The sequence below is a fragment of the Chamaea fasciata genome, unplaced genomic scaffold (genome assembly GCF_029207755.1).
Source record: "Chamaea fasciata isolate MVZ Bird 193981 ecotype frontalis unplaced genomic scaffold, bChaFas1.0.hap1 SCAF_14, whole genome shotgun sequence".
Lineage (NCBI taxonomy): Eukaryota > Metazoa > Chordata > Aves > Passeriformes > Sylviidae > Chamaea > Chamaea fasciata.
Window position 1 is genome coordinate 13,841,292 of NW_027094099.1, and position 25,348 is coordinate 13,866,639.

The 25,348-nt window shown below is 43.0% G+C and overlaps 1 protein-coding gene across 6 annotated transcripts in view; it reads right to left on the reverse strand.

Moving 5' to 3' along the window:
* AKAP13 (A-kinase anchoring protein 13) overlaps positions 1 to 25,348 on the reverse strand; it is a 95,132-nt gene that overhangs the window by 61,549 nt on the left and 8,235 nt on the right. Inside the window, exon 1 of one of the 6 annotated variants that reach the window (XM_066196717.1) lies at positions 24,425 to 24,882. The exons of 2 other annotated variants lie outside the window; for them this stretch is intronic. In XM_066196717.1, the coding sequence (XP_066052814.1) occupies positions 24,425 to 24,427 (3 nt within the window). In that variant the 5' untranslated portion in view covers positions 24,428 to 24,882. Of the gene's footprint in view, positions 1 to 9,553; positions 9,752 to 24,424; positions 24,883 to 25,348 lie in introns of those variants that run through there. 3 more of the 6 variants (XM_066196715.1, XM_066196718.1, XM_066196719.1) reach the window with 3 other exon arrangements.

Genomic DNA, 25,348 nt, shown 5'->3' on the forward strand with positions numbered 1-25,348 from the left:
AGTGTTTAAGCTACTAAAGGACTGGATAACCTTGGCTTCAAGTCCCACCACCACTTGTAGCAGGACTGCAGGAAAACACTCTTCTGCTTTATTCCTCAGTTCACTACCTAAAGAACAGAAATTCCTTACCACCCATATTGCTGTACAGATAATTAGCTCAGAGATAGCAAAATGCTCTGGTGATGTGAAATCGAAGGCTTGGGAAGTGCCCAGGTCATGGTGAGAACCAGAAGCACTTTGGGCTTGCATTAACTGAAATGATGATGACAGAAACGCCCATTTTAACACTAAGTCACATCACATGGTTTATTTCAACATCAGCCCTTATCACCTCACCCTGTCCTTCACCCTTTCCATGACTCCCAGTCTTTCAGCAAGGATGACTGATCTGTTCTCAGCCTCCTCCTCTCTCTGCCTGTGCTTTTATCTTCCTCACTCGGATTGTGTTGTCCAACATTTTGACTCAGAAGTCTGCTGGACTATCCACAACCCCTGGCTCATCCAACGTTCATTTCCCATCATTTTTGTCTGCAGCTGGCGGACTCTGGAAGCCCCTTTACTCTCTCTGCCATTTATTTGGGCCAAAAGTCTTTACTTACTGTCAAATGCATGCAAATCTCACCTGTCCCACACCACAAAACCAGAAGTTATATCCTCTCCTGACCTGCCCCAACACACAGGATGTTAAGCTGTAGCTAAAAGAAAGCTACGGAAATAGATGACTTAGCCTGATTTTATATGTCAAGTTAGTTCTCCTACCCTCTCTTTGGCTCTCCTTTCATCTCCTTAAATAATTTCCTTTCCTCCCTTTCAACTAGTAAATTTTTATTATTTACTTTTTGCCTCTCACCTATGTTCAAATCATCTCCACGATCCTGCTCTAATTTGCAGTCCCTTGCTGTACTCCCAACCCTTCAATGTTCTCCTTTCTCCTGTGTTAGGAAATGCACTGGTTTTGCCTTTTTTTTTTTTTTTCTTTTTTCATAAGTTAAAACCAAGCCTCTTCTACCCTTGACCTGACATGCTGCTTTGACTAATGACCCACGTCCTTGTTTCCTCTGTCACTGAGATCATGGAATGTGTTACTGCAGTCCTTGGCTGGCTCCTCCCTGCTCTGGCTTTGTCGCCTGCCCGTCACCCGAGGGGCTCCTGCCAGCACCTCCTTCTCTCCACACCACACAGGCAACCCTGCACTCCCCCAGACCTGGCAGCTACTTGCTACAGCACATTTTTCTTCCTCAGATTTTGTCCTCCTCCATACTTGTGTGATGACAAAATGGGGTTGGGAGGGCCTTGGACAGGTCAGCTAGTCCCTGCCTGCTGCGCCAAGTTAGGATTAATTATCATTTGAGAGGTTCTAACCCAATGTGCCCTCAAAATCCTCCAGTGGAGAGGATGCCATGACCTTCCCCAGCCAGCAGCTCTTGCTGACAGAGACAGGGAAGGAACAGAGAAGTTCTGAGAGGGGAAAAATGGAGTCTCTCAGGAGAGGTGAAGGAGATGTTGAGCTCCACCAGAGTCAGGTCTCGGGGTGACCTCAGTGCTGGTCCCACCTGGATGTCTTCCCACGTCCACAGAATTTTGCAGGCTCTTTTTCTTAGGGATGACATGGACTTTGTAGCACTTACACCCTGACTGCATTATACAGATATTCACCCAAGACCCCATCACACCCCTGTGTGTACACGTATCTAAGATCCCAGTGTTCCCTGCACCTCTGCTCCACACACACCTGTGTATCCATTTTCTCCCTTTTACATACAATACATCTATATTACATGACAGGCAGTGAGGAAAAAAGAAGCAGCCTTCAGTCTGAGAAAGGACTTGTAAGTAAAACTTCAAAACAATATTCTTTTTGCTTTCTGAAGTGACATAAGGATGTTGCATTTTAACAGTTGCATAGATAGTGGGTCACACTCTCATTCTTTTAACAGAAGATACTCCCTGTTCTCAGCAATGCTGTGTGGTATCTAACCTAGCATCTAAACCGCAGAATTTATTCTTTTTTTGGTCTTAAAAGAGCTGCAAAGTCAATAAATATCACTTCATGACTGTAAAGTCAATAAATATCATGCCATTATTCTTTTCTCTCCAGACAAAGCAAAATAAATTGGCACCACACTTTCCTATCTTATTAAAGGCAAATCTAGAGGTTGAGGCTGAACACAGATAGATGGATAAATGCAAATGTGCTCAAGTCCGCACAAATGAAGGAATGACCCATTTCAGATACAAAATCAAATTCTGTCTCCTTCTGACTGACTTGCACCTCCCTCCTTCCTCCTCAAAAAGAGTCTGATCCTTCTTAATTTAAAACAAATCACCATCAAATTCAAAGGAACTACTCCTGATTTATACTGATATCCACTACTGGAAATCAATAATTAAACATCCCATTCAATAATTAGCTGTAAGAAAGCAAAATAGGAAGAGGTTCAAGCTGTCTGTTGAATAAGCCATATTAGGCTGAATTAACATTATATATTTTCCTTTAATAGAACCAATTGAGTCATTCACTGAAAATGCATTATAGACATTGGCATTTTTTCAAAAAAGATTTGAGCATTTTTCCCATTTCCCAGCCAGCTCTCTCCTCAGCCCTGTGGCTTTGCCAAGTGTTGGAAATGTCTGCTTTTCTCTATTAAAAAAAGCAATGAGAGAGTAACACTGAGGTTTAAGGTGCTGCTTCAGATATACTTGATTATGTACGAAATAAGCATTAGACACTAAATATTTATCTCAGTAGCCCTAATCCAGGAAAAATAATAATCACCATCAAAACAAAAACAAAGGAAACCACTACTATACACAAGTATTCCCTAAGCCAAAACGAGCCCAGACAGGCTTTGAGGGAGGTTTAGTGTGTGCTTTCTGGGAACTGGGTGGTCCATAGATATTCAAAACACAAACCCCACTATCCACAGCCCAACACTGAGTACTGGGACCCCTCCTCAACACCTGAATTCTGCTTGTATTTACTCAGGACTAGTGACTACAAGTACAGACAGTTAAGAGCTGGAGAGGAAATTGTCTTTATCAAAGCACCTGACAGTGCATCAGGAGCTGGGGGATGCACCGGTATGGAGAAATTTGAAATGAGGTTGGGAATTTGCAGACACATGTGCATTGCATGTGAGAAGATTCCTCCCTTTTCCCCTCAGTTTCTTGTTTTGCTGAGAGAAGCCCAACGACAGGACCACAGGCTGGTGGCCACAGAAGACGATAAAAAGCCCCACACTTTCTTGCTTGCCCACACTGATTATAGCTCTCTGATTCCAGGCTTCCCAAGTCTTTGCGGCGGGAGCTGAGGATGCGGTGCTGTTCCAGTGGCAGAGGGAATATGAAATAGCCTCTGGGAACAGAGTTTCAATACACAGCTTTTGAAGAAATGCCAGGAGAGAACCAGCTATTTTTCCATACAGAAGCCTGAATGTGTTTATCTGCAGCTCAGACACAGAAGGAACCATGGAAGCACATCCCCAGGCACCGAAGACTGAATCCTGCAGGATTTTCCGTTTGCCTGTGAAACACCAGCAGGCTAAATGTTCAAAGAGGCCTTTAGGACACCAGCTGGAGCTGCGAGCAGCAGATGGTTCCACTGCTCTTTCTGGGCACACACAGGTATTTCCTGACTCTCAGGGACATCTTCCTGCAGACTCTGAACTTGAAACTTGATGTGACTTAATGCATAAGAAAAGGCTGGCGCTGGACAAGCTGTAAGACATCCCGGGCCGAGGTGTCCTCTCTCCTCCAGGAACAGTGACTGACCCTACTCCACACCCAGGCTCTTCCTTCCCCTCCCCTTAGTCTTGGCCAAGGAATTATCTAATCCACTTCAGTGTGGTGGCTGCCCATAAAACCAGGATCAGGACCTCCTTCTCAAAGACACTCCAACAATATCTAGGGCAGAGACGTGTGTGGAGGCTCACTAGGAACAGGCACCTTGGGGGCCAGGGACTACCCGGCTCCTATGTACCTCCCCTACATTTCCAGCATGGAAAAGTCCTTTTTCTCTCTCTCTGGTTTTATTTTAACTCTTCTTGCCTTCCATTTCACAATAAAGAGAACACACTGACCTTTCAGGAAATCTTTCACTATTGCAAAAGTTTGCACTTGTCAACCTGACTGGTCGTGATATAAATCAACATCTCCAGAGCACAAGGAACCAGATGACTTTAACTTTCATTTCCTAGCAGATCCCTAGAGATTCATCTTCCCTCCATATTATTTTAACTTTGTCCTAAATGTGCAAGTTTCCATTTTTCCCCTTTTATTTTCCCCAGCTTCCAGACTATGATCTACCTTGCAGCTAAAACCAGATACTACTGCACATAGGAAAATATTTAGGAGAGTAATTGTAGCTTGCTTAGTGTATCATTAAGTACTTGTGCACCACACTGAGCAATATCAATTTTAAATATCCATTGTAGAATAAAAGTAGTAGAAAAAAAAAGCAATGCTCCAAATTAAGTTATAATTAATTTCTTTCATAAGCAGAAATGATACAATGATTTTTTTGGTAAAGTTCCATGCATACTGTAATTATTTTCTAGGAATTTCCTGGTCCTGAAAATTTCCTATAGGATTAAAGAAATTTTTACACATAACTGGAATTCAATGTTTATGCTGACCAACTTTTAACGTTACTATTCCATTTACAGTGAAATTACTCAGTTGCCTGCAATTCCTGCACTAGAAAGTAAAGCAACAGTTGATTTACCCTTTCACAAAAACCACCTTTCAAGAGCCTCCAAAACACTTTGAAAAGGAGCCTGAAGGATGGGGCATCTGGGGAAGGAATTTCCACTGTTTTCCTTCAACATCTGTTGCTGCAGAAAGACTCCATACACACAAAACTCACATCAAGAGCAAAAATCACTGCTTTGGCAATCATCTTGCCAGACAATATTAAGATCAGACATATCAATTTGCTTGCAAATTCCACATTTATTTTTTATTTAAATTATTTTGGTAATCTCCCTATGTATTTTCTTAGCTTTGGGGGAAGATATTAACAGGTGGATGCAGAACACAAAGGCATCCTCAAATGTATGCCAAAAGAGACAACATTTGCATTTCTGCAATGATTTCTTTGGAGATTTTTCTTCTAGCACTGCGAATATGCTACACTGAGTCTTTTACCTTTACAGAGCTGGTGACACCATATCAGGACATTTTTTCACAGAGGTCCAAACTGACCTCTCTCATAGCAACAAGCCAGCATGGCTATACAAAACTGTATTAAAGGATTTCACCAAAAAAGGCTCCTAAAATCACAGGACATGTTACATGACTGAATAAATTAGCTCTTTATGGTGCAAGAGCAACACTAAATTCCTAGAGTGCATTTATCCCCCGGCAATGTCCCAGCTGGGAAAAGGAACGTGTGCCCCAATTACATTTTCCAGCCCTTGGCGCTGGGATGTCCTCCACCAGCAAAACTAAAAGTCAACAGACTTCAATTAAGCTTCAAAAATAACAGCACTGGCTTTGCAAAAAGCCCTATCTCCTAACTAACATGTGGGCAAAATTCACACAAACATGTATGGGCCTAATGTGAAAACACAACAATTTCATTTAAATTGCCCTCCCAGTTGTAATTCTTCATGAGACACAAACGGAAAAACTCAAAAACTCTACATCATTCTAAAGACACTTCTCTCCTTCTGTCCTTCAATGACAAGAACAGCATGGACAGATGTTGGATTAAAGTTCAGTCATCTTAAGCCCACAAAGTTTAATGAACACCACATACCCATCAGCTGGGGACATCCTTCCCCCAGAACAACTCCAAAGAAGGAATGAACTTGCTTATGTGTCAATAAAGAAGAAAAACTTCAACAAAGGAAGGAAGGCCTAGATTCAGTTAATTCGGGGACTTCTCCACCTACTACATTTAGCTTAGGATGCTGTAAATGGCACTTTGCCTTAGGCAGGCAGGGATCATTCCAGAGGATCTTCCCTGGTGCTGCAGTAAAGCTACCAGAGCAGCCAGGAAGCAGAACAACTAATTAATAGTGCTGTCCTTTTAATTTCAAAATACCTTGATTAAATATTAATGCTGTTTTTAATTTCATGAATAATGTTCTGGAAGCTGGAAGCTGAATGGGAATGGTTCATGTGAAAAGCATTAAAATCAAACCTCATTGCCCCAGCTGTAAGAATACTTACTCTTGATGCCTACCCTTAACAGCTTCAGCATTCACATGCAGAGGTGAAATGCAGATATAGGCAAAAACTGTAAGAAAACATTCCCAGCTGTGATTGCTCAGTCTCCCATTCCCAAAGCAAGCCCAGCTCTTACTTTGTAACTTCACAGCCTGTTCATCCCCCACTTGAACGCCTGTCTGACTTCGCATGTATCTATCTGCAAGGTGCTAGCCAGTGTGGTTTTCATATCCTGTCCCTAGATAGTTTCATTTGTGGTAGCAGGCACAACATAAAAATGAGACAGGGCTGCCAAGGCACACATGGGCACACTGAGACTTCCCGTTTTGGGCTTGCAATAACATAGCACAGACTGCTTTACCCTGCACGTAGCTGCTCAGAGCTCAGCAAAATGTTCAGACAAGCAGACATCCCACACACCCCGCAACTTCTCCCTCATCGGCTACAATGCAAACCCAGCAAGAACAATTACAGTAAATTTTTAGGTGATTTCTGCATCATCCAGGCTTCCCTGCATTCACTGAGCTCAGGATCCAAGTTCATAAAGTTTGCATTGCTGCAGTGGCCAGTAAAGGACACAGAATAATGGAATCATGGAATGGTTTGGGTTGGGAGGCATCTTGAAGATGATCCAAATCCAATGTCTCTCCCATATTCAGGGCCAACTTCCCTGGTTGCTCAAATCACCATCCAGCCTGGACTTGAACCCCTCCAGGGATGGGGCATCCCACAGCTTCTGTGGACAAGCTGTGCCAGGGCCTCACATCTCTCACAGTAAGGAATTTCTTGCTAGGATGAAGTCCTACCTCCAACAGGGACTGGGACACTGCTGGTAACCTGCTGCCTCTAGCTTTTTCATACATGGAGAGGAGGAAGAAACTATGCTAAAGCCAAAAATAATTGCGTGCATCAACCCTCAAAATCGCTGAGGTTCATTTTTTTCATAACTTCACAAGCCACTGTTTCAGGCTCTAAGCATGGAAGATTTCAGCCTCAAGACAGTGGCCCTTCAGACGACACATGCACTGCAAAATAATGAGTAGAAACCAAAAATTCTTCTGTGACTGTATCTAAGAATGGATACAATCAATGCAAATACAGTCTCATCTATAAATGTTTAGTACCCAAAATGACGTAAGATCTTCTTTCTTCACCACATGTTCCCATTGTCCTTTTTCAGCAGCTGATTTTCTTTCCTGTGTCATGACTGACTCACCGTCCCTGGAAGTATTTAAAGGATGCATAGACGTGGCACTGAGGGACATGGTTTAGAGGTGGACTTGACAGAGCTGGGTTAATGGCTGGCCTCAGTGGTCTTAAGGGTCCTTTAAACTTAAATAATTCTATGATTACTGAGTTCCCTATCTTAAGATGAAGCAAAGAACATACTCATCTATTACTCAAGAAATGACACCTTGTCTGAGTCAATCTGCAGCCAAACTGAAAGCTGTTTGGTGCTCTGCAGGTATCTTGTTAAAATTTCATCAGCTCAAGCAGTCTTGATGGATCTGATTTGGGTTTGCTTTTTTCTAAGGACATGTACTTGCTTTTCAATATTTAAGAAATTCTGTCCTCTTAACTCCCCAAAATACAGTGGCCTAGACAAGGTACAGTTTTATTTCAGTATTTTAATGAAAACCAAACCCAAGAGAAACCCCACCCCCAGCTCCCTCATTAAGGGCCTGATCCAAGTCCCATTAACGTCAAGAGATGATCTGCCACTGACGCACTCGAGCGCTGGCTTGGATCCTTAGATCATCAAAATTTAATTTCATCTACCAGTTATGTTATAGAATCCAGAGAAAACATGACTGGTGACTGAAAATCGAGCTAGAGTTGATCGTAGCTATAGCTGTCACCAGGACCCTCCTATTTTAAACATCTGCAGGCTGTACAGCCCATGCTGGGAGCAGCAATGCGTGCACACACGCACACATATATGGACACTGAGTCATTTGCAGGCACAGACAGTATAACCCACAGTTCTGAAATTCAATTAGGAAAATACCAGTTGGAATTAACGAGAGCCACATTTTGTTATAAAACCTAAGCTTTGCAGAACAAAAATTAATTTAAGGAACTGATGACATCAGAAATACTGAAGTTGGATAATTCTAGTGAACTGTATTTTAACCCAGGCATTCAGATACTATCCATAAAGAAAAAAACTGTGCTTTTTATTGGCAGCCAAGATTGTCAGAGGTACCAGGTCTCCTCCCAAGAACTATTAAGCAGTCCTTTCACAGAAGTAGTGTGTGCACAATACAACATTTTTAATGACTCATACTATTTCTATAGACTGAGTATCATGGGATCCAATCCTCAGCCAGCATCAGTAATATCAGAGTTCTAAAACACTCAAAAAAATTGAGCTGGTAGAGAAAACAACTTATAGCTATCTGCGCCACCAAAAACCAATGCGTACATTGAATTAAAGGAAAACACTTTCATTCATAACAAAGCAAGTTAACAAGAGCTAGGTCTATTTTAGTGCACATAAAGTAGAACAATAATTAATTGAAAATAAATTTGTTATATATTCTTGCCTTGACTTGGAAACAAGAGCATGAACCAAAAATCATAAAAAGGAAGCCATATGATCATGTAGAATGCCAATGCTTCAGCTAAGAAGAGAAAAGAGAAAAAGGGAGAGGGAAAGGAAATGCTCTTCCAGCAGTTAAGATCTCTGAATTGGGCTGTGTTTTGCAGTCCCTCTGGCTTCTCTCCTGTTTCCATCCACTCTGCCAGGAAACTGCTGAAGCTCCACAAAGCTGTTACAGAGACAGGACATTCCCAGACTGCCATTGTGCCATTTGGTGGAGCACTTGCTAATTTTAGATTAGAGGAGGAACACACAGGGACAATTAGCCAAGAGCCACTCCTGATTCTTGCTCCAACCCATCCTCAGACAAAATCACACCCAAACAACAAGACTGACAGCAACCCTTCTAACACAAACAAAAAACAGAGGCAAAGGAGGATCCACCATGCCTTTTTTTTTGGCAGAATGCATCTTTTGGGGAACAAGTGCCTTTCAACCTCAAAAGCAAACACTGGAAGTGGAAACCCTTTTCCCCTCACACAAAAAACCCACCTGGGATTTCAAACCAGAGACTGTTGAAGGGCAGAGGGCAGGGAAGACAGCCAGGGAGCTCTCCCAAAGAGTGTATGCCACAAGAGATTATCTACTTGCAGAGATGATAATATTTGACATGATATGGCTTGATAACACTCAAAATAATCTCCACGCTGAAGAGCAACAGCTCTTCCACCTGTCCCTCCCCTCCGCATCACCCCGAGGGACACGAGTATAGCAAGGAACAGACTGATCCCCTGGAGATAAGGAAGGAAACCCATAAATAAATATATACAAACATCATACCTTTAACAACACAACATCTACAGTCCTGTCCACCTTGGAAATGTCGCACAGGCTGTATCGCCTCTTGTGGCGTTCGTACATTTTGTCCAAAGAGCCGGGAGTGGAGGAGCAGAGCCCACCATGAACCCCGGGCTGACCACAGCCCCAGAGCTCTCACATCCGTGCTCAGAGCAGTCCCTGTGTCTCAGCACACCAGCCTTCCCGAGCTTCTTAACAGGAAAACGAAAATCCCAGCACTGCGCCTGGCTGATAAAGTCTTCTCGGAACAGATTTGCTTATACAGGCAATGCAGGAACTTATAGCAAACAAAAGATATTTGAAGACAGCTTTGTACATATAGGATTATTTTTTTTTGCGACTGCTAAGAATGGTATCAGCCTTCCTGTTATAGTAATAATAATAAAAAAATGTTTTCCAGACGACTTTGATATCCAAAAAGCACCAGAATGAAAATCCTGCCTGAAAAGAGAACAAAAGCCAGATGTGTGCAGCAGGAATACTGACGCTCCAAGTGGAAAGGCAGAAGGTAGGCTCAGCCACGACGGGTCTAATTCAGGAAAAAACCAAGAACAAAAAAACAATCTCCGTATCCAATGCAAGTACTGTCACCAAAGTGTTTTGTTTTTCACGTTCTCATGCACTGAAGTAAACAACAAAAAAAAGTACTTTCCTCCTTCCGAGTCAGTTCACTGTTCACCGGGCAAGACGGCTTGGGTTTGCGTTAAGTTTAAATTTCTAATGACAGCACTGGGCAAAAGGAAAGAAAATAATGAAATAAAGCCACTCCCTCCTGATTTGGGCTGGGACGTCATTGCTTGCCTTTTTAGTCCTGCACCAGTGTTCTCCCAGCTTTCAAATTTACTTTGCAGTTGTGGGAGCATGATTCAGAGAGAGGAGGAAAAAAAAAAAAAGAGGAGAGAGAGAGGGAAGGAAAAGCAGCAGCTTTTCTTTGCCAGCCTCTTCCACCTCTGGCTGCAGGCACTTGGTGTGTTTGCTCGGTCCAAAACAAGACTGAGAGCAAAGGGACGTGTTTTTCAAGAGGTAAAAAGACTCTTCTTACTCCCCCAGGCCAGGTGAATGAAAGACAGTTTCAAGGTTAATGCTTTCCTAAACCAGAAAAGGAAACTTATGATTTAATCAGTGCACATGGGAAAAAAAAAAAAAAAAAAACAAAACAAAAAAAACCACCCCAAAAAAACCAAAAAAAGCAACAACCAAACAAAAAAAAACCAACAGGGAAATCAGCCATTTACTTTTTTCTTGGTTTGTTTGCAACACAGAGCAAAGATCTCAGCAACTAGTTGTCCAGAAAACACAATCTTCCCTCTTCTATTCTAGCCTGAAAGGCAGAGCTTTTTTTTTCTTGGGGGAAAAAAAAACCCAACCCCAAAGTTTTTTGTCTTTCTAATGTCGGGCCGGAGCGAGTCTCTGCTCTCAATAGCTCATTCACATCAGCTGGGCCCTGCATGCTCACTGCCACATGGTTTCCTGTTTTCAAACTGCCCCCTTGCAGCCCCCTCCGCTTTCCACCCCACCCTGACCTCTCCAGGGATGAAATCTTTCCATACTTCCCTGGCTTTAGACATTCCCTCATTCACCGATTCAAAAGGGAATGGGGGCGGTTCAAAATGAAAGGAAAAAAAAGAGAGAAGAAAAGGGGATGCGGAATTTTCGGAGACTGGGAGTTTGTAGCTGCTTTGCTAGATGGAAAAGCTGTAAATGCAGCAATTTTTAATCCCAAACTGCAAAGCAGAAAATGCAGAATTGGAAACAGCACTTATCAACGCGAGGTTTAATTGCTGATCACCAACAGCCACCCTTGGCAGTGCCAGGAGAACTGGCCCACCTCCCGCTGCTGGGATTTGCTCCACTCCTGGAGCTTAGGGGGTTGTAGGTCTTTTCATCCAGTCCTGTAGGGTGGTCCACGTTCCCTGGTTGTAAAAATAGATTTGTGGTCACCAGCTCAAACCCTGGCAAAGGTGACTCAAACCCCGAAGCCTACTGAAACAGATAAAACACAAGTTCTTGGCATTTGAATGCAAGATGAGTCTTCCAAAGGAGATCTAAACCCATCTGCTGCAAACAAGCACCCCAGCTTCTCTCTTTCCCAGCGTTACCCAGTCTTCTCACTGCCCAAACACACTGCACCACAGCCCGCCTGTGAGTAACACAGGAACTGACTCCCCTCCTGTTCGGTAAAACACCAAAAACCAGGAATTTACAGAACTACCACATACTACCATGAGCTCCTGGATGTGACACCCCAATCTGAACAGTCAGACTACACAAAAGCACAGCTACCCTACAGATTTAGCAGACTCAGTAGCCAAGACAAGGGCATCCTTTCCTGAGACTTGATGGCACAGTGGCCAGCCCTGACACAAAGGTTGGCCTTGGGCCTTGCACCTGAGCATATCCTCAGGTGCTGGAGCAGGCTGGGACTTGCAGCAGGTGAGCTGCTCCCGGTGAGGGACACAGGTACACTCTTACCTAGTCAGTGCCAGGGTCTCCCCACACTTTCCTTTTTTTTTGCTCCAGTCTCTCCCTCAGATCCCAAAGCTTCATCTCCACCACACCACCAGCTGAACTGAGGAGGATTCCTCTGCAAGGCTGTCTTACAGCTACAATCCCTGGCTCAAGATCTCAACCAATGACTCTCTTCTCTCCAACAAGGAGCAGAGCTTCTGCTTTCAGTATTAGGACACACACAATGTGGTTGTACTTTGGGGACTTTCTGGAGCCACCAGTTTTCTCCACAAATAATGAGTCCCAGCAGTCATGTGCCCATCGAGACGAGGAATCAGAAATGGCTGTGACAGCATTCCAGCCCTTCAAACACTTCCATAAAAGGCAGGGATTTCCTCAAATCTAAATTTACAAGGCAGGAACCCATAAACAGAGCATGTGAATTTAGTTCAGGTGTAGGAATTTGCAACAGTCACAGTGTCTTAATGAGACTCTAATGTTTCATAATGGAGCACTTTTTTTTTTTTTTTTAACTGATAGAGCAGATACATTTGTTTTCAAATCAATTTAATTACAGCTGCTAGTATACCCAGCCAAGATTTATCCTAACAACTGCACAGCTCTGCTCAGACACTCCATTTAAAGCCCTTCACCTTTGATCCACAGAGTTCCTCTGGCAACCAGAAAGAGGCGTCCAGCTGCAGGGCTCAAGGAATACTCACTACGCAGAGGAGGTGAGTATCACCAACTGTGACAGTGCATCTTCCACAGAGATGAAAGATGGGTCCAGCTTGTAGCTGCATCAACCCCCAGTCTTTTGTGGCAAACATTACCTCACCCTTCCTGCAGGTAAGGGGAAATGAGGAACATCTCCAGTCAAGGCAGATGGGAGACATGCTGGGAAATGCGCAGCTTTCACAGCAGGAGGACAATTTTCCTGAGCGATGCACAAGCATTTTGGGATAGCCAAAAGCCACAAGTAACCCAGTGTGGGCTTTCACGGGGCAGCAGGGACCAGGAAGCTCACGTGGAAGGTGCAGACAGGTGGAGAGAACCAGCCAGGAAAGCTATCAGACTCACACCAGGCTGGGTGACTCTGGGCAAAGGATGTGTCGCAGGACTTGGTGCATGTCCTGTGAATCAATACGATGACCTGCCTTACTCCTTAATTATGTATCTAGATCTAGTACAGATTGTCAGTTGATCTCCACAACTCCCGTACACCTTCAGCCCCAGAGGGAAAGAATCAACACACACCAAGAAAAAATAACCCCTTCTCTCCCTTCTCTTTTTAATTTAAGCAGCCAAACCCCTAATTTGTTCCAAGAATTTTTTTCTGTAGCTATGTTCCTGACTCATAGCAAAGATCAGGGGGCCAGTGACGTCTACAAACAGCCAAAGTGCATCTCATCTTCATTTCCAGACTTTACTGTTGAGGTCGGGGGGTAACATAATATAAACAAATAGAAGATAACATGCCAGACACACACTCCCTTGGGAGACCATCACTCTCTTCCCACATTAGGTGGGGCTTTTGCTGCATTGTTTCAGGCTAGAAATCTTGCCTTGCACACAGCCTGCCATCCACACAGACACTGTTGGGCAGACACAGAACACAGCTCAGCCCGGACAAAGGCTCCCAGTCTCCTTTGTCCAGCTATTTAAGGCAGTCCTTGAATGCTATACAAGTGTTTAGACAGTATACATCATTTACGCTCTGAAACAATGAAACAGACAATCAGAAAATAAAGATTAAATTTAAAAAAACCTATTCTAACAAGCAAATAATTCTCTCTCTTTTTGGCGAGTTGCTCAAAATGGAGAGGAGACGGCGAGCAGCAGCCCCGGCCACCGGCTGCTGATGCGACAGTTCTGGGCTCCTTATTGAAAACATCTGGAAGCTCTGAGCTGCTTTGTGCAGACAGGAGTTTGAAACTATCCAATCATTTCATATCCAAACCCAAGTCCAGCGCTGCGGATTTTAAGGGAAGGAAAAGAAGGGGAAGGAAAAAAACCCCACCAAAAAACGCACTTGATCACACCATATGATCTGTAACTCATCCAGATAAAACTCCTCCTCCTCCACCCGTTAACAGACCTCTTAATGACAAGGAAATCATGGTTGTCCTGAAACAGACTGAACTATTGTTATCTGTTTCAAATTACTTTTGCCATATCGTTATGAAACACTGCAATGATGCAATCTGCAGAAATACTCAGGCGTGTTAACTTTTTAACTGCGACTCTGATAGGAACTAATGGAGCAGCAGATGAAAGGAAAAAATTCTCCCTGTTTTAAGCTAGGCAAAACCCACTTTTGGGCACTAAAAGGAGGTGATAATAAATTCATCAGACAGTAAGAGAGAAGAATTACAATTTCAATTGCTCTTTTCTTAAAAGAAAGCAGCTTTTTGGGAAGGCTTTTTAAAATTTGACATTTCTGGCACTTGCAAGGATAGACAAAACAAATCGCTTTTTTTGCTAAAACTAAATAAGGCAAAGGAAATCTGCACTCTAATGCTGCAAAGCCTGTAAGAGGAGCACGTCCAATCTGGAAAAGAGAGCACATCCATCGTGTCTGCCAGGAGTAAGGTCAGCGCCCATGTGAGACTAGACCCAGATGGACACTCAAATGTGGACTTTGAAGCAGACCAGGCTGCTGCTGACCACAGCGACCACTCACACCACAGACCTTGGTCAAGAGCCCTGGATTTCTCATGTCTGCAGGAGCACTGCAACACTGAGAGGAGTTTTGTGGCTGACCCAGTCCCACTGTGCCTGTCCATCTGCATCCCTGTGGGGTTGGCGGCACTTTGGTCCAGAGCCGCATCCCTCTGGCTATGGCACGACCCACCAGTGTCCCACCAAGCTACAAGTGGCTCCAAAAGGCTGGCTGTGATTTTGAATTCCCCTACAAGGTAGAGCACAGAAAGAAAAGGAGTCACAGAGAGGGTCAGAGACAGTCCCCCATGACCAGATGTCACAGGAATCCCATCTCTGGCAGATCCATGCTACTCTAAGGGGGAAGGTCAGTGAGGCAGCAACAAACCTTCACAATCCTGGTTCTAAAATAACTCCATATTCATCAGTTTGATTTAATCCTTGGGGCAAATCATCCACAGCACCAATACAAGTTTGATTCTCCAGCCTGGGACTCTCCTAAAACTCGCCTGTTTAAATCATATATTCACACCAAGGTCTGGAGAGAGGTATTTCCTCATGGAGCAACGCTTTGGAACAACACGACTGAGCTGAATTTAACATCAAACAATCCACTGTCCAGCTGCAGCCTGTGTTAGAGCTCAGACAGAACTGTCTAACAAACAGCTAAAGAGCCATGAGGGAATGAGGAGGGCTTGGAAAGCTGTCAGACATATGGACACATGGAGCGTGTGTTTTGAGAAAATATAAAAACACCTTGAGAGACCTTCAGCCACTTCCTGACCTTCCCTTTTTCTAACATTTCTTGGAGACTCAGGGTACATTTTTCAGGAATTTCTATTGTCCAAATAACCTTCAGAAAAATGCCGAAGCTTTGGTCAGCCACGGAGCATGCCTGAACATCCTTCCAGAGGAAGTCAACTGCCCATCTTACTGCTCCCAAATGGCTAAAGGAGAAACACAACCCACACAAGAGATTAGCAACCCCTCAGCTGACTCTACATCACTTTGAGAGATCTGCTTCTTCCTTTACCAAAAATAACCGCAGTTGGGATGTCTAGCTGGCTGAAGTGCTGCGGGATCTTGGACCAGGCCACAGATATTTATTTAGCGTGTTATGGGAGTTGAAAGAAATACTTCTGCTGTCAAGCACTGGACATGTTACTTTGCTCTGTGAGTTTCAACATCCTGAAAATAGGGAAGGGAAAACATGAGTGGCTAAAGCAGGAACAGTCCCAAAAGAGGCTGTCAAGGAGCACCTGAGCTATGAACTGCAGGAACAAATCAGCTGCACATCCCCTGTCTCCTCCTGTCAGCTGCTCCCGTGTTTAGGCACTTCCCACCAGGGCACGGGGTATAATGACTTACAGACTGGGTCAAACACCAAAAAAATGGGGGCTTCTGTAAAGAATAACACAATTTGCAACCAAAACAAGTGGATGGAAGATAATGCTTTGATTTCACAGCTGGCACAGCCCAGCCTGGAGCTGCGGCTGAAGAAATGACGCTGACTTGTCTGATCTCATCCAACACTGAAGTTGGTCACAATAGATTTGCTTATGTTTTCCTTTATGATTTTCAGTTGCTGGCAATAAATATGTAAATTTTACACGCACACAATGAGTGACAATCTTCATAAATTACTGTGATTCTCATCTAAAGGAAGGATTACAATTTTGGGGATCTGGAAGGATAATGACATAAATAAAAGTATTTAAAATAGCAAATTGCATTTATAGCAGTTTTCAAACCACTGTAAACATTATAAAAGTCACTTGAAATTGGTTTGCACAGACCATCCCTCAAATAGCTGAAGGCCTGCTCAAGCCCAATCAAGCAATGTCTAATAAATTGTCCTACAGAGGAGCTATGGGAGAGATCATTGCATTTGTCTCAAATGCAAGAAAAAGGGGATGTTTCATTATCTATAAAGCTTACGAATTCAAACAACAAAGGACTTCTTAATTTTTATATAATCCACTTTAAAAAGAGCATATTTTGACATGATTGAGATAGATACACGATACAAGAATGTATTGATTTACACAACTAAAGACATACGTTCTGTTCTCCCACAACAACACATTCTGGAAAGACTGAATCTCTACAGTTCAAGAGATGAGGTTAAAAAATAGTTCGAGTTTTTGTGCAGGACAACAAAGCACCTCACATTTCCAGAGTGCAAGAAACATCCCCCTGCTCTGAAATGATCCCCACTGCTGTGGGCAGGGCATAGAGCAGGCAGACATTGCCTGAGCCACTCCTGAATGCCTCAGCATAACATGAGATCAGTGCCATGAAATGTCTGGTGGATGGTTCTATCTGATGAATTATGTCTTTAGCTAAAAACAGAGACAGGGTAGCAGATTATGTAGATGAATTGGCGGATAAAGCCCAACAAAAATGACGCATGGCATGAGTGAGTAAAATTAATGGACAATATAAAAATGACACATCTTGAACTGAGGAAATTATTCAACTTCTACCATTCTTTCATGCCTACAGTTTAAGGCACTGTAATCTAACTGAAAAACAGAGAAGGGTCATTCAAATGAATAAATCATGCCAGAAAATGATTCAGTTTCCCTTCTGTTTTGGTTTTTTTTTTTTCTCTTTTTAACTAAAGTCCCTAGGACTCAGCCCTTAGGAAGCCCACACTACCCAGTGTATTGTCCTGGCCAGGCACTCTGTCAAAATGGAAAAAGTTATCTTTTCTTTCATCTTGTAATTGAAAATCTGGGAGGGTAAGCACTGGGAAAGCAGAGCACAGTACAAAGGCACCCATCATATTCCCAGGTCAGCTTTTTGCCTGGCTGCTAATGAAGGCAGTGAATTGAGCATACTGTGGCATTTATTTTGCCCTTCCAATTTTTCTGTTTGCTTTGTGGGAAGGAGGATCTCAGGCCTCACAGGTAATCGAGATGCTCTGAGTGTAGCGAAGCCCCCCTCCCAGCAACAACAGACCCTCCAGATCACCCTCCTACCTACACCTGCATCCAACCAATATCTTCATGCCCTCTCTCCATGCGTTTGGAAACTGAAATGAAATCCAACACAAACTCTTGAGAGGAGGCATTTGGAATCCAGCTCCCGCCTGGGAGGTCTGCTTCAGGACCACATGAGTATTCCTTTGCTCACTGTTTTATCCGTTTCCCTGGTAGTCCTCTGTAAAGAATATTAAACAAACATGTCTTCACAGCTCAAGAGCCCAGGAGAGAATGTTGACCCTGTGGAAAAAACCCTGGTTTTATCCATTTTTACCCTACTTTGATCCCTCTGGACTAAGCACGTATATACAAGGGTAAGGATTCATTGGGTCCACAAAGCCATCATTAAGGACTGCTACATCAATCCATGCTGAGTATGTTCTCCCCTACAGCCTGATTTTAGAAAGTATTTTTAAAGGAATTTCAGGGCATAAAACATGTATAATTATAGCCAGATATGTGGAAGCATCACCATTAGTGAGGAATTTTCTCAACAGTTGATGCTGCTCCAGAAAAAGAATAAAATATTTATTCTAAGGTTATAAACTAACATATTCCTACACCTCTACCAGCTTGTCAAAGATCCCTCTACAGTAACATTTGTTGTTGCAAGGTTAAATCCTAACTGGAATAATGGGCCCCAAGCCCTGCTCCTATGCCTCTCAGCTAAAGCTAGGGAATGTCCCTGCAAACATGGGGGAATGTCACGCCAATATAGATGCTTTAGGAAGGTTTTAATTGCTGAGTTTTTGTGCTCCCCTGTCTCATTCCCCACCTGCCAGAGATGTTGCATTTCCATACATTTAATAGCTTTTTTCAATAGATAAATACATTTAAGACAATGGATGAATATAAATGTCACCAAAAATGTCAAAAAGCAGCTTTTATTATATTCTGCAATTTCCCTGAGTTATCCTTCTGATTTGGACTGTCCAAGGAGCTGCAAACTGCTGTGCCGCAGATAAGGAAAATGGAGCATCTGAGATCTCTCTCCAGTGACTACATGGAAAGGGTTGGTTTTGTTTTCTTAGGAAGAAAGAGGAAAATGTTCTGAAGCTTTCTCTTCAGGCTAATATCCAAAACATTTACAAGACTCAAGAGCACAAAAGCTTGCAGATAACCAGCAGAACTGATGCCAGTTCCATCAAAGCACACCAGTAACAGCAACTGGGAGGAATGCAAATTATGCAGCATCCTTTTCTACGGAAAAAATAAAATCAATCATGCAACAGCTAAATAATTTAAGTACTTCAAGTAATCATTCCTCAGCTAGTCTCTTTTGGCTATCATGCTGCACTAGTCTCTTCTGTTTCTGAAGTTTGCCTTTTGGAGAAAAAAAAAAAGGCAACTTCAAAACATGCAAAAAATTAATGAAACCCATATGTGGGATACTGTCATTATTCCATGTTTGTAAGAGGATCAGGTTTTGTTAAATGGGCTTACTTAATGCAGATGCATAAGCAAAAATACCCAGCAAAAGATCTGAAAGCTATTGAAAGCAAAATATTTTCACAATTTAAACCAAAAGCCACTATATATTTTGGTGCAACTTTGTTTATGGATTCCTCTGACAGCTTACAAAGTTCTCCTAACCACAGAAACATCTCCTAGATAAGATTTTACCTTTCTGACTCTTTTCACCCTCATACTGTATTTAAGCTGGGCCAACCTAAGAATCAATGGATTATGGAAACATCTGTTGATACAGGCAGACAATTTTGATTGCTTTTGTCAACAGCTGTTGTTATTTTATGCTCTTTTTTGGCTAGGCCAGTTGGTAAGGCTGGAAGAAAATAAAAGTTGTGCTCCTTTCCTGACTTTGGTCTCTCTTTAGCAGCTGCAGTCAGCACCTCATTCCCTCTCCTGTATGGGGAGTTTGGGGGAGAAAAGGTTGAATGACCCCCAAGGTCTGGTCTTGCCCACCAAACTCAGACAAGAAATAAAGGAAATACATCTCACCTAAATACAGGCTTAAAATACCCCCTGCTGTTGCTGCTTTCTGCCCATACAAGGGACTGAAACGCCTTCCACTGCCCATACTCCTGGCTCCCACTGGCACTTCCAACAGCAATGCACAATAAACCCCAGGTTTGCCTTGTCTCCCCTCCTGCTATTTCACTGCAAAGATCCAGACATCTGCCAACATCCTCCGTAAAAGATAACACACAATATATTTTAGGAGCCAACCTGCCAAAAGGTATTTTGGTGCTTCAGACAGTGCTACTTCCCAGACAGAGAACACGCACTGCTCACAGGAAAGCTTGCACAAAAACAGAACGTACTTTTCTTGCAAATCTAATGACTGCCTAACAAAAAAAACCCAAACAACAAATTCAACCAAAATATCCTATTTTCAACATTTAATTCAGCTGCTAGTTGAAACAAGACGTTTCTATCTAAATTCTGTTTTCTTGAAAGAGAAGAAAGCTACACACAAAGCTTTTAAAGAGCTCCAGTCTTTTTCAGTGTACATTCAGACTGTCAAGAGCCAAAGAAAGCCAATACCCCACGCAGAGATTTTTTTCTTTCCCTTTGCTCTTTTTAACAGAGAGGACTTGTTTAATCTTACCTTCAAACTTCTTATTTCCCTGCCATGCACTCCTGGAGTCTCTGTCGGTTGTACCAACATTTGCCCAAAAGGACAGCCATAAAAAACCCAGTTTAAACAGAAACTGCTGACCTAGAGGAGAGAGAGCCCCAGGTTTGCAAGCAGAGGAGACATTTCAGCATTAAAGAATTCTCGGAGCTACTCCAAGACACAAATTTTTGTTGTCTGCTGCACTGTAAGGATTTTAAGCCCAGAAAAAAGCTATTTATTTAGTCTATATACATAGATTTATAACAAAGGCAGAGGATCCATCTACAGTCTTCCGGGTGCTTTTTGCATCGTTTATAGCATATGACGTAAAACTCAGCTTCCTCAAAGACAGAAAAGAAGAAACAAACAAGGCTTGACAAGAAAAATTAAACAGTGTCCCCCATATATACAGTTATGAATGAAAAAACTTTTTGAGATGCCTCTCAATGTCTCCTCAAAACACATTAAAACACAGAATTTGCAAAATGCCCTAAAACCCATTTCTGCCCATGCTGCAAAGAGGAGTTTCTCTCACCCCTTCCCTTTGTAAGACCCCAATCTTTATAGTCGCACCTCTCTTCGGTTACCCACAGGTAGGAATATCTGGACATGATGTAAGCAACCTTCATTCTCTTTTAAAAGGCTCAAAAAGATACATTACTGCACCGTTTTAACACTGGAGTGCAGGCATTTGAAGCTATGACTTATCTGCCTCCTCCTGGGCAAGCAGGTCAGTGAGCATTTCCTCACTTTGTTATGGCCAGTGAGTTAAAAGAAGAAATGATAGTGGAACAAAATACCAAGGAATCCTTCTTTAATCTCAGTAGATTTTAACAGCTCACCCCTCTCCATGCTTTTGGTAAGAATCAGTACAGTATTTTGGAGAGGCAGAAGAGATTTCATACTCCTAAACACAGGATCTCAGATTGAAACTAACATTTCAGAGAACTGCACCTCCAGCCTTTGAAAATGTGTATTTTGGAAAAATTCCTCCCACCCGCTTTCAGGCATTTAATATGTCCAGCTGTGTTAAGAAACCAAGCAAAAGTTCAGTGTCAAGTAATTCAGGATTATGATCTTTTTTTTTTTTTGATTTATGGAGGTAAGCAGGGTCTCAGACACAAGAAAAACAAGCCACTTGATGCTAAGCAGACTCAGTACCAGGGCTCAGACTAATGAGTGAGCAAGGGCGAGGCTTCACGTTCCTGCCATTTATCTCAGCAGCTGCAAGGACCCAACATGAGGACGGAGAGCACAGGCAGAGACAGGCAGAGCCAGCCCCAAGGGACCTGCAAACACAGCACTGGAGTCCCAGTGGAGAAGATGGAAATGGTCCAGGAGAGGGAGGCACGCAGTATCGGATAAAGATGCAGGTAAGAATATGCCCCCACATAACAAAGTGCAAATATAAGAAAAAAATACTATTAGGTGGCTGTAATGGTATCAGGACAAAATCTTTAGGGAGAAGTAATATCTAACCAGGCTAAGGAAACCATAAGCCACCCACCAGGCCTTCTGCCGATCTGAAAGGAGAGCAGCATAACTCAGCTTAAACACAGAATAGCAATAATTCCTGTGTTTCAAACGACACAAACAGAAGACAAAGCAAACAAGGTAATCCAAAAATATTTGCTCTATCTTTTGGATTAGTCTCCTGGGCACAGCTACCGCCTTCATTTTCACTGAGTACATCACTGGCACTAAGATGATAAACACAGCAAGAAGGGAGGGAGCAGTTAAGTTCACCACTGCTCAAGAGAAAAACAGAAAGTTTGCTAGATCAAGTACATGCTTATTTAGGCATAAATTTAATGTATAAGTGAAGCAGAAACAGAAGTGGAAGGAGAAGAACTTTATTAGCTGCAAGAGACCAAGTACAAAAGAAAGCCTAGTTTAGAATTTGCTCCCATCTGCTAATTCCTATACAGCTGATGAAGTATATTTTATTAAACCATTGCAAAACATTTTATGTTCTTGTCACAGCCTCCTTGCTGGGGTTATTCCAAAGCAGAAGTCTAAACACAGACCACAGTAGTAATGAACCAAAGTGGCAATGTGGAAAGGAGGTACAGCAGCACCGAGAAGAAATTCTTATTCTTCGTATCTACCTGCTCTGGGGTCCCAGAAAAAAAGCACCTCTTGTCCATACTTTGCATATGTCATTTGGAGACATCACCTCTTCTTTGGCTTAATTTATGACAAAAGTCTTCTCCCAAAATTCAGAAGTTTCCTTGTCTTGAAAGTTTCAAACTATTTGGTATTATGACAGCAAGGACTGCAAGGACAGCTATGACTGCCCACAGCCAAACACAACACCAAGGCACTGCTCTGGCCCCAGGGATTTTAATTCTGACCTGAAGCTGCCCTGGCTCAGCCAAACCCACTCCCTCCCAGACTTCCATTTTAGATATCACATGCTTGGATACCAAATCACACAGTCCTTCTGGGCAGATTACAATATTTGAATCATCCACTGCAACATTAACCATCTATTTTTGTTTCACAGTCCCAATCTTAAAGACCTCCCCACCACCACCAGTCTGCCCTGTACAACTGCAAACACGTCCCTGCCAAGCCAGAGAGCCATCAGCAGGCTCAGCGCGAGGATGCTGCATGAGGAGGCAAACATTCAGTTACCACCCAGGCTTTTATCTCATCTGATGTTTGAACAGCAGTTTGAGCTCAGAAACATTCTGCAACACAGCTGAGTCACCCTGGGCCACACCAGGATGTGTAACACCACGCAGAAACAGACACTGAGCAGAAACGGGTGAGATGCTGGAGGAGAAAAAAACAGCTTTCCACCTTTGCATGAAAATAATATAATAAGGGAAGGCAAACAACCTAAAATAGGTGGGAAAAGGCTGAGAGCAATAACAAAAAGGGAAATCTGTGAAAGGACCCCGAGGTGACTTGCATTTTGATTCCGTGTTTCCATGGAAAAAGTTTAACAGTACTTCTTATCTTCTTACTCCCATCATTCTTTTCATCCTTTGCTGGAAGTTAAAAGTCAGAAATGCCATGCCAGGATATTGCTAGAGTCTGCTTCATCAGTGGCCAAGAGTTCCTTCTACTCACAGAAGTCCAGAACAAATGTATGGGAATATATGGGAATATGATGGGAATGTATGAGAATTTATGGGAATATGATTAAAAATCTATTTCTTGTATTTATAAGGTTTTCCTCTTAGGTGGTGTAACTTCCAATGAACTGCAAAAAATGTAATCAACAGAAAAGATAAATGGTGGCCTGTCTACACTGTAAGGGGCCAACTCTGGCTCCCAAAATATCAGAATGGAACTAGGTAAGTTGCTTTAGAAGGATAAAAACTCAGTGATCTGATACACCAAAGTACCCATTTGTCACAATAATGCAGCCTCCATCAAATGTCCACATTTGGTCTCCCATGTTATCATCTCAGTTTTCTCTATATTTAGACCAGGAATTCAGTGTGCAGTAACCATGTCTACTGTACAGCAGTGACGCCACAAAACTTTTAAGGTATTTCAAACACAAATAAAAGAACCCATAGGAAAAAGAAGATTGGACCATTCAAAAATAGCACAGTATTTTTCTTCATAAGGTACAATATTCAATGCCAGCATTCTTTTGCTAGAGTAACAGTCTTATACATCCATTATTTTATGAAAAGTATGGATCCATACTTTCATGACTGCATAAAAAATGAATGCATCAAACCACTGATAAAAAGCCAGGATTTTCTATACTTAAAATCTGTTGATTTGTATTTTACAAACTTGTAAAATAACAGAGTCCTGATCCTAAAAAGGGTCTCTAAAAGCTACTTTAATACACTGATGTAAAATAATTTATGAGTGAACCCCTTTGTCTGAAGCAAGCCATTAAGTGAGCATTGCAGAAGAACTGTAGTTATTAAACAGCTGTCTCCAATCTAAACCACCTCAAAACTACAGCAAGAATATACACACAATTCTGCCTTTGAGACAACAGGTGAAACTGCAGGTAGATCTTGATGCCTTTAATGATGAGTGTGAAAAAGGAAGGATAAACTTTGCTGCGACTGGGAGGGTGACAGAGCCGGATGTTTTGTTAGAGAAAATGAGGAAATTATGAAAAAGCAAAGTATCAGGCAGCAACCTCTGCCTCTGAAGAACAGTGGCTGAAGGGGAAGGCGTAGGGGAGGAGAATTAACTCACCATCTCCAGAGATCAGCAGGGGCTGGCACAAGCCCCGTGGCCACGGTGGGGGCGACGCAGGCGCCTTCATCTGCCCCGAGCCAGACCTGGGAGCAGCATCTCTGAGCCAGAGATTTGGCTCCGTGTCCACGTTCCTGCCTCGCCCCTTAACACCCGTGAATCCTGTGACTGAGCTTGGAAACTACTGTCTTGAGCTGGGGATTATCAGCATTCTGGATAAAAAGGCATCGGAAATGCGGCGCCCAGAGAAATTCAGTGCAGCACAAAAAAGCCTGCCACGATAGTTGTATAAATGCCTTCAAGGCATGAGTAATGGTAAGGGCCAAACAAGAACCCCGGCCTGGTTTGAATTTCTTTTTCTTTTCCTTGCCCCCAGCTTTTATTCTCTCTCTCTGCAGCTTGTGTGGCGATGCCCAGAGCAGCTGGCGAAAGCCAGGGCGATGTGTCCTACACAGAGATGAATTCACTCAGGGCTGCTCAGCTGACACAATTTCCTCACAGGGCTCCAAGCCCCTGCTCCAAGCATCCGGGGCAGACACAGGATGCTGGTGGGTGTGAGAAAGGACCTGGCAGATGACAAGCCCAAAGCCTTGACCCGATGGGTAAGTGTGTGTCAGCCTCCAGCATTAATGCCAGGCTTAGGGCAGGCTCCCTTCTGGCGCAGTTTTTCCATGTTTACTGCAGTTACAGGACAACACTGACAAAAAGAGGGTTACACAAGTGATTTTAAAGAGGCAGGGTGAGAATACAGCCTATTGTTAAGGCTGCAGTTTCCACCACCAGACCCAGCTCTGATTCGTTCCCAACACTTCAGCCACTTGCTCTGAAATTGTCCAAGCTGTTGAGGAGATTTCTACGCTATTCTGCAGACCCTTTGGAAAAAAGGGATTTGCAACCCCCATCCCGTATTATGTACATGCGTAC